We start from the raw sequence: 10,590 nt of genomic DNA, 5'->3' as shown, positions 1-10,590 counted from the left end.
TATAAAAAAATAAAAAAAAAAAATTTACTATAAATTTAAATTTTTTTATATAAAATAAATATATTTATTATTAATACAAAGTTTTTTTTTTTTTCATTTTCATTCTTTTTTATTTTTAATAATTTTTTTTTTTTTTTTTTTTTTTTTTTTTTTTTTTACCTCTATTAAATTTAGTATAGTCATATTCGAAGGATCAAACTTATTTATATCTTCTTCATTAATTTCTGGGATACTTATATCATCAGTATTTACGTTTAATTCTATATTAGCTTTTTTTATTTCTTCAAGAGATAAATGAAAATCGTTAACTGTTTTTTCTCCATATAATGATAATAAAGAACTCATAATATTATTCGGATCAATATTAATAGATTCAAGTATATCTGAAATTTTATTCCACTCATCTATTAGCATACTCATACATTCACTTTGTTTTTCCCAATACTTGCATATTAAATTATGTTCTTCAATTTTTATTTCTTTTTCCTTGTCGCTCATTTTGGATTTTACATCATATTCTTTTTTCTACAAATAAATAAATAAATATAAACATAAATATATATATATATATATATATATATATGTACGACATAATATTTTCATCTCGTTATTCTTATTTTCTCATCTTCTTACCAACTCCTGTTCTTTGGATGGTTCAAATGCATTTGCCTCCACAAATTTCTTTTTTATCTCACTATTTATTTGATTTCCTAATAAAACTATTAACTTTAACAACATTTTCTTTCTCTTATCATTAAAGACTTCTTTAATTTCAGCTCTCTCCATACTTTTCACAATGAACTTGTAGTAATTATTCGACACCTTCAAAAAAAAAAAAAAAATAAAATAAAATAAAAAAATAAATAAATAAAAAAATAAATAAATAAATAAAAAAATAAATAAATAAATAATATATAATATGTAATACATATAAGGAAGAATATTTCTTATATACATTACATAATGTGTTATTAAATGAATCATATATTATTACCGTTAATGCTAAATTAAAAAGCTTTGCATTATTATTTTGACCCATTAGCTGAGAATAATCTATAGAATCCTTATAATATTTCTCAAAAGGATTAGGTATATCATATTTTTCTAATAATCCTGTAACATGTTGAATTTTTTTTAATTTAATTTCTGTTGCTTTCTTTACTTTATTTGAATCTAAGACGATCTTGTTGCTCGTTTCATTTTTCTTTTCATTTCTTGGTTTTGCTTTCGAATCATCAAATATCGATGCTCTTTTTCTTTCAGTTACATTTCTATCTATCTTTAAATTCTTCAATTCATCAGATAATATATGCTCCTCTATTTTTTTATTTAATTCTTTCATCTTTTCGACAGAATCATTTTTTTCTGTTAAAACATTTTTCTCATCATTCTTTGATAGCCTAAATTTGACACTCAATGACGAGCCACTTTTATTTCTTAGAGAGTTTCCTCTGATAATCGATTTCAGCTACAAAAAAAAATATATATATTAAAATTAAATATATATATAAATATATATATATATATATATATATATATTTTCAAATATACAATTCTTTAGTATATAAAATATATATTTACATTTTTGTCGTTTTCTCCGCCACTCAAGGATTCTTTCGACTTTTCTAAAGATTCTGAAATAAAAAGAATATAAAACATAAATATATATATATATATATATATATATATATATATGCATCGTACATTATACATATAATTATTATGATAGGTTAATAAAGAAAATAATATGCGCTATCCTTTTATTTTATTTTATTTTATTTCTCTTGTATTATTTCTTTTTTCTATATTATACCTTTTAATGATTCGTCCGATAATGGTACTACGCAAGAAGCTATGTTTGGTATGTCCTCATGCTTATAATAATTCGTTGTAACTATATGTTGCTTTACATTCATATTCTGATTAACAAAAAGTGGAGATGGTGATTTTAAAGTTACATGTGTAATGTCATCAAATTCATTAATTTCTACTACTGATTTAGGTATTAATGCATACAACTTTTCATCTAAATTTTCATCTTTTGATAACGCTTTTAATACATTAGGATCTACATTATCACTAATTGGTATAGCTGAACTATACATATCTACTAGTGACTTTCGACTATGTTCTACACTTTTTTTTTTTTTTTTTTTTACTTGTTTCTTATTCTCTGCAGGAAGGCGTATAATGGTCAGGGCTCCTTTCTCTGCATCAAAAAAAAAATATATATATATATAAATCCATACATATATATACATACATATAAACATATATATATATATATATATATATATATATCCATATAATTTTAATTGTACCATTTTGAGTTTCATAAGGGTAACTATTTTGATAGCTCCTCACATCTTCATGTTTTTCCATATCTACAACAAAAAACACAAAAATGATTAATTCCATATATATATATATATATATATATATATATATATATATATATATATATAACATTTTTACATTATGTTCGCAAAATATATTTATATACTCCTTAACACGTTTTGCTATTTATTTTTCTTTACCTGAATACTGAGGATTTAAATAAAGGTCCCCTCGGTAACCATCATAAGCATCATGACTATCAGGGGTATTATCCATATTAGGATAATGTTCTGATGGGTAATTTTTATAAGCATAAGTTGAATATTCATTATTTTTATAACCTTCTTTTAAAGGATTTATTACATTTTCATGACCTGTTCTTTTCATATTCCTATCATTCATAAATTTAAAATTAACTTTTTTATTATATACATTTTTCTCATTTCTCATAATATATGGTTTTTCCATATTTATATCACCTTTAATATTATCATATAAATTATTATTGTCATACTCCTCATCTGACTGAAACATTCCATGTATTTCTTCATTTGTATTATCATATTTTATTAACATCATATCATTATTATCATAATTCATAGTATTTTTATTTTTATAATTTATTTCCATTTTATCTACATTTTTTATAGCTTGTCTTCTTAATTGACTTTCATCATATTTTGGTGAGCTACCAAAATGAGGTATATTTTTTTTCATATTACCTTTGTTTTCTCTCATCATATTATTTATCATAATCTTATCTTGATGTAATTTATTATTATTATTATTATAATTATTATTATCATTGATTATAAGTTCTTTTCTAATACCATAGGGCATATTATTTGTCATATGCATATTATCATTAATATCATTAACATATTCTTGTGGAATGATTTTTTTGGTACCTTCCTTTTTATTAAATTCATAATTTTTAGACATAACAACACCTACATCACCCTTATCCATAAATCGATTCTTATCCATATGAATCATATGATCTTTTTTAAAACAAGGTTTATAATTCTTTTTTATTACATTTTCATATTCATATTCTGATAAGTGTGCATATTCCATAGGTACAACATTGCAGTTGTTATTATCAATGGCCATAACACCACAAGGTATACTACTATTATTCATATTATTCATATTATTCATATTATTCACATTATTCATATTATTCACATTATTCATATGATTCATATTATTCACATTATTCATATTATTCATATTATTCACATTATTCATATTATTCATATTATTCACATTATTCATATTATTCATATTATTATTATTTTTCTTTTTCGTATCATTATTTTTTATATCACTATTTTTAGTATCATTAACCATCATGTTATATTTATTTTCTATTTTTTCCATATGAACTAATTTTTTTTTTTCATCGACATAATCTATATTATTTTGAGGAGGCGTATCTATTATTACATTTTCCTTTCTAACATTGTGATGATGAACATCTATAAATTTGGATCCGAATTTTTTCTCTAAATTGTTCTGATTAGAATATGTAGAATCAATTGTACTCAAAGAAAAATTATGATATTCTTTTTTCCTATTGGCTTCATTATCTCCTACATTGTTATTATTATTTATATTATTATTTATATTATTATTTATATTATTATTTGATACATGTCCTCTTTCTTTATTATGATTAACATAATTATGATATTTCATCATATGGCTAGCATTAACTTGTTCTTCTTCCATATTACTATTGTTATCCTCTACAACATATTTTTTTATAATATTTCCCATTTGTTTATCATGTTGTAGATATAAATTATTTTGATTCATCATCATATTCTTTTTATTCATACTTTTATTTCTTGCAAATTCATTATTTGTATTAAGTGGTATATCATGTTTCTCCAAATTATTTTGTACAAACTCATCGTTATTTAAACTATCTTTAGTAATGCTATCATTTTTTAATAAATCCATATTTGTTATATTATTATTACTAGATTTAGTAGTATCATCTTTAATAACACCACTATTGTTACTATTACTATTATTATTATTATTATTATTATGATTATTTAGTGTGTTCATGTTATTAATATTATTCATATTATCATCATTCTCATTTGACTGATAAACTATAGGAGCATTTATTTTATCCCTCATATGAAATGTCGAAGACATTTTTTTAGATATCATTATACCTCTTGAATCTGTCGGAGGAATATAATTACCCCCCATTCTATTAATTCTTGAATATTTAAAATTCATATTTGGTTCATTATTTTTTGTGAATGCTACATTCCTTTGATTAAAATTTTTATATTTTTCATATTCATCATATGAATCATACTTTTCATTGTTTTTTTTACTATACTCATAATTTAATTTTATATTATTTGGATAAACCTCCATATTATTATTTGTATTATTATTTGTATTATTATTTGTATTATTACTTGTGTTACTATTTGTATTATTATTTGTATTATTATTTGTATTATTATTTGTATTATTATTTGTATTATTATTTGTATTATTATTTGTATTATTATTTATATTATCATTTATTTCATTATATGCACATGCATTATTAATCTGGTCACTCTCGTTGAATGTCTCTAATCTTCTAAATTTAGATCTATCTTTTATTAAATTATTTTCATCGAAGTAATTTTTATCTACATAAATATTTTTATTATCATTTATATTTGTATTTATTACTTTCATATAATTTTTTTCATTATTATTATGTTTGTCATAATATATCTTTTTATTAAAATCATTATTATTATATGTATCATTCTTTAACAAATGCTTTTTATTTATATCCTTCATATTATAATTGAACATCTTTTCATTTCCTACATCTACATTCCTATTTCCATTATTCATATACTTATCGTTTGTTATAATATTATTATTCTCACCTGATGTGTCAAACGCAAATATCTTGTCTGCTCTCGTTTTCTTTATTTTAAGTATATCATTCATATCTCCTTTCTTTTCTAAATTAGAAAATATTTTTCTACCATTATAATTATTCATTGTGCCCTCAACTATTCATAAGCAAAATAAAAAAAATAAAAAAAAAGGACAAGAAATAACACGACAGATATAATATATAAGGGCAGTTGATAAGATATGGGGTATATATAATATAAGGGAATATTCAAAAGGAAATAAAAATATGTATGGATATGATTACATATATACATATATACATATATATATATATATATATATATATATATATATATATATATAATTATTATATTTATTTATTTGTTAATTTATATTGAACAAAGAATGCTGAAACAAAAAAATAAAAATGGATATTAGAAATCAATAAATACGTTAATAATTTTGTAATATTTTCAAAACGACTTAAACACTAAAAATATGAAAAATAAAATAAGAAGATAAATATATACAAACATATACATAAGTATGTATTCATATCATATCATATATATATATATATATATATATATATATATATATATATAATTTACCTTATGTAATTTTTAATTTTCAGTTTATAATTTTTTTTCTTATACACTATATCTGATTTTTAATAAAATAAATATAAATATATAAATATATATATATATATATTTATATATTTAACATGAAGATAAAACATACGTATCATTAAAAAAAAAAAAAAAAAAAAAAATACATATAATCGTAAAAATTATATAAAAATTTTCTTTTGTTTTTAAAAGGAGAAAAATAAAAAAATAATATATATAAAAAAATTCAAATATTGATAAAAAAAAAAAAAAAAAAAAAAAAAAAAAAAAACTAATATATATAATATATATAATATATTATATATAATTAATATTATATATATTTATAATAGGAAGATTTTTTATATATTCGTATTTTCCATTAATTTTATTTCCTTTTTCTTTCGACTTAAATATTTCTTTTTCTTTTAATTTGTATTATCATTAAACGCTAAAAATTTTAAAAACATAAAAAATACGAATTTTTTTTTTTTTTTTCATTTTATTGTGTGTGTGTGCAAATATAAGGATATCATTTTTTTTTTCTTTTTTTGGTAGTGTATTTTTTATTTCATATTATGGTTAACACTTTTTTTTATATAAAATATTAAGAGAAAAAAATAATATTTAAAAAAAAATATACATATATATAATATTATATATATATATATATATATAATTTTTTATTAGTAGTACGCATAAATATATGTATATACTCACAAAAGATTTTATTATATATAATATATTTGTATAATTATTTTATTAATCATAATACATACATTCATATAATAAAGCATCTTATATATATATATATATATATATTATATATTTACATTTATTTTTATATAATATAATATATGAAATTGTTTATAAAAGTGTATAATACAGGTATATTTTCTTTATATTCATATATATATATATATATATATAAATATTCATTCTTTACAATGAAATGATAGTATTTATTTAATTTATTATAACATTATATTTAAGTTAAAAAAAAAAAAGAAAAAAGAAAACAATACAAAGCAAAACAAAACAAAAAAAATAAAAAAAATTAAAAAAAATTAAAAAAAATGAAAACTTTTTAAAATTAAAAACTTAAAAATAGATATTCAAAATGGAAGCATTATTAAGGCATATATAAAAGAAATGAACATACTATTATAACAAAAAAATTTTAAATTAAAAATAAATATACTATATATTATATATATTATATATATATATATATATATTTATTTATTTGTACAAATATATTCTTAAAAGTGACAAAAAATATATATATATATTTTTTTATTTTTTTATGTATATTTTAAAAGTATGTTTTTTTTGTTCCAATATTCAATTTATCTAGGTACTTCACACTTTTTGTACTGGGTACAAATCCAAATTTTTTATGATCCTCCTATAAAAGGAAAAAATATATATGTATATATATAAAACTTCTTTTATAAGAACATACAATATGATTAAATATTTACTATTTAAGGGTACAACTATTTTCTCCTTTTAAAAGCATTTATATATATATATATATATATATATACATATTTATATATTGTTGTGTTTTTATTTTTATTTTTATATTTCCTTATCTTTCATTTTATTGTATGAATTTTATACTCCTTACCGTAAATATTAAATCCACCATATTGAGCACCTTAATTTTGTAGTTCACTTTAGATAAGGCTTTATCCTTTTGGTGCTCAATGGCTTCTTTTAAATCTTCAAGGTCAAAAAATAAAGGAATTATATTTGATCCATCCTTTTGAATATATAAATTTTCTGCATAAAAAACAGGATACATTAATTCACTTTTCTTTGTAAAAGATAAATAATATAAAGCATTTTGTAGTTGTCTTTTTGATGATATAAGCTTCCAATAAATATTTTGTTTTTTTTTGGAATCTTCTTTATTTACTTCCATTTTTTCTAGTTGTAAAAATTCCTTCATTAATTCATAAGCCTTCTTCATTGTTATGTTATGAATTTTTATATTACCATTATATTTCATACCATTATATTTTATCATATCATTCAACATATTTTCAGCATCATATGGACACAGAAACATATAACAAACTTGTTTCTCATTCTCTTGAAATATATATGGTGAACTATTATAATTTGTTATCAAAAAAACTGGTATCACTTCTAGCTTTTCTTCAATAGGCCTTTCATCGTATCTTTTCTTCCAAAAAGATAAACGGAACTTATTCTTCAACATACATAAATTACAATCAACTAGTCTCTTTTTCTTATGCACATTATTTCTTAAATATATACTATTGTTAATATCTCTCCATAAACCATTCAACGTTTTCAAACAATATATACCTCTTGCAAAATATAGGCAAATGAATAGAAGTAAGCACATTATTAATTATTATATTAGATGGCAAATATTCCAAACACAAAAAAAATCAATGCAAAAATGAATAAATGAATAAATAAATAAATAAATAAATATATATATATATATATATGAAAGAATTTCCTGTTTCTTCTTTTTCTTGTTCAGAAATTTCCACACGAATGTAAAATCAGATAATATAATATATTTTAAAATAGATCTTTTTATAAATCTCACATTTCATTTTAAATGTTTACATTTTTTTATATCTTCCACGCAGTAGTATATATATATATGTATATTAAAATATATGTATATTTAAATATATAATTATTTTTTCTTAATTTGGATGTCCTTTTAAATATAATTTGTCACATATACATATATATATATATATATATATATATATATATATATATAATATCAAAAAGGAATAACTAGTTTCACAATATTATATTTTCTTCACAAGATATATACACCAACATTATAAAAAAAAAAATTACATAATTACAATTGCATTAATATGGATATAATATATATATATATATATATATATTTTTATTTATTTATTTATTTTTCTTCTTGTTATTTATATATAACAAAAAAAAAAAAAGAAAAAACCAAAGAAAAGATAAAATGGGTTTATTGAAAAAAAAATTTTAACAATTCAATATATTTTGAATTGTATTCAAAGGTTTATTCATGAGAGCAAAAAGAAAACATCACTTTGTGTTATAATTAATAAACCAGATCATGCATGAACAAGAAAAAAAAAAAAAAAAAAAAAAAAAATAGTAAAATAAAATAAATAGAATATTATATACATATTATATACATATTATATACACATTATATACATATTATATACATATTATATACACATTATATACATATTATATACATATTATATACACATTTTATACATATTCATAAGAAGCACTTTTTTTTTTTTTTTTCTTTTTCTTTTTTTTTGTATAAACAAGTAATGGTATATAAATATTTTAAATGTACCATATATATATATATATATATAATATCAATTTCAAATAAAAGTGCTATTATTTAATTTACAAAATGGTAATAATATTTTTCCCGGGTTTAATGGATCTTCAACACATTGTCCTGTTTTTCTCATTCTAATTCCATGCAATATTTTCTACAAAATGAAATATATGCATATAATACATAATAAGATACATATAATTATAATATATATATATGTTGTTTTACTTTCACTTTTTTCTCCACACATTATGCCCTCTTTCTCCTTTAATTATATATATATATATATATATATATGTATGTATTTTTTTTTTTTATTTACCTTATGGTTGAATCTGTCAATAGGGTAAAAAAACATGGTTATCAATATTACAAAAAAGGTGAGACATATAAATGTACATAAGGATGATCGTATGGCCCTTACAAATTGTTTCTTATCATATCCATTTCTTGAGTTTATATCATTAAATATATTTATATAATATAATGATAATTTTAATCCTATACCGGCAATTATATTTGATATACACATAAAAATTCCTGCACATGTAGTATAATTTCTTATCCCATATAAAAATTCATTATAATCTATAACATCTCCTTTCATAGATTCGGATATGGAAAAAAAGGTTCCTGTTGTTAGCCCTCCAATTATACAAAAAAAAAGAAACAACACATCATCATTTTTATGAACTACCAAAGAACAAGTAGTTAATGATATACATAATAAACCTGATGATAAAATATATTTATATTTCTTTTCATTAATTGACAATATTTTATTTATATATATCCAAAAAGGTATACCAATAATCATCGATGTGGTAAAAAATAAGGGACTCCAATTTATCAAAAAATTGGATTCTATTATGTATCTACAGAAATATGGTAATAACATACAACACACAGCACCACATAATAATGTAAATGAATAAGAAATTACTAATAATATGAATGGTCTATTATTAAACATATTCTTAATCATTTTATAATTATTTGTATAAGACATTTGTACAAAATCTTCCTCTGTTTTATAATCTTTATTAATTAATACTAACACTGTTATGAATATTCCACATAAATATAATATGCTATATATAAATGTTATTATGAACATATATTTTTTTTTCTCTTTATATGTATATCCTTCTGAAAAGGAGCCTAACAATCCGTTCAATAAGCTGCACGACATGGACCCTACTACAGAAATATACCAAGTGAACAACTGGACATCAAAAAGGATTCACATATATATATATATATATATATATATATATACATATGTATGTATGTAGATAAGCATATATTAACACATATTAGGTTTATAGTACCATCATAATATATATATTTATATATATATATTTTTTTTTTTTTTTTTTACCTTTTAATATG

The 10,590-nt window shown here is 19.5% G+C and overlaps 3 protein-coding genes across 4 annotated transcripts in view; all 3 read right to left on the bottom strand.

The window, feature by feature from the left end:
* The window catches only part of PRSY57_0528500 (hypothetical protein), a gene marked incomplete at both ends in the record, with an annotated part of 6,585 nt that extends 1,212 nt beyond the window's left edge, over window positions 1-5,373 (bottom strand). The window contains 8 exons of one of the 2 annotated variants that reach the window (XM_020114571.1): window positions 160-525; window positions 634-822; window positions 995-1,468; window positions 1,582-1,634; window positions 1,814-1,919; window positions 2,160-2,209; window positions 2,322-2,384; window positions 2,538-5,373. In XM_020114571.1, the coding sequence (XP_019970748.1) occupies window positions 160-525; window positions 634-822; window positions 995-1,468; window positions 1,582-1,634; window positions 1,814-1,919; window positions 2,160-2,209; window positions 2,322-2,384; window positions 2,538-5,373 (4,137 nt within the window). Of the gene's footprint in view, window positions 1-159; window positions 526-633; window positions 823-994; window positions 1,469-1,581; window positions 1,635-1,813; window positions 2,210-2,321; window positions 2,385-2,537 lie in introns of both variants that reach the window. The other variant, XM_012906351.2, reaches the window with a different exon arrangement.
* A 1,782-nt stretch (window positions 5,374-7,155) lies between these two features.
* Window positions 7,156-8,220, bottom strand: PRSY57_0528400 (apicoplast TIC22 protein, putative; the record flags this gene model as incomplete). The annotated part of the gene is made up of 2 exons (XM_012906350.2): window positions 7,156-7,248; window positions 7,474-8,220. 2 exons carry the CDS (start codon window positions 8,218-8,220, stop codon window positions 7,156-7,158), a joined length of 840 nt encoding a protein of 279 aa, XP_012761804.2.
* Window positions 8,221-9,238: 1,018 nt separating this feature from the next.
* Window positions 9,239-10,590, bottom strand: part of PRSY57_0528300 (sugar transporter, putative) — a gene marked incomplete at both ends in the record, with an annotated part of 2,708 nt that continues 1,356 nt past the window's right edge. Inside the window, 2 exons of the mRNA XM_020114570.1 lie at window positions 9,239-9,352; window positions 9,521-10,423. Coding sequence (XP_019970747.1) covers window positions 9,239-9,352; window positions 9,521-10,423 — 1,017 coding nt within the window. Of the gene's footprint in view, window positions 9,353-9,520 lie in introns of the transcript that reaches the window.

This window comes from Plasmodium reichenowi, chromosome 5 (assembly GCF_001601855.1).
Source record: "Plasmodium reichenowi strain SY57 chromosome 5, whole genome shotgun sequence".
NCBI lineage: Eukaryota > Apicomplexa > Aconoidasida > Haemosporida > Plasmodiidae > Plasmodium > Plasmodium reichenowi.
The sequence above is the reverse complement of the archived record's forward strand: the minus strand, read 5'-3'. Positions and strand labels throughout refer to the sequence as shown.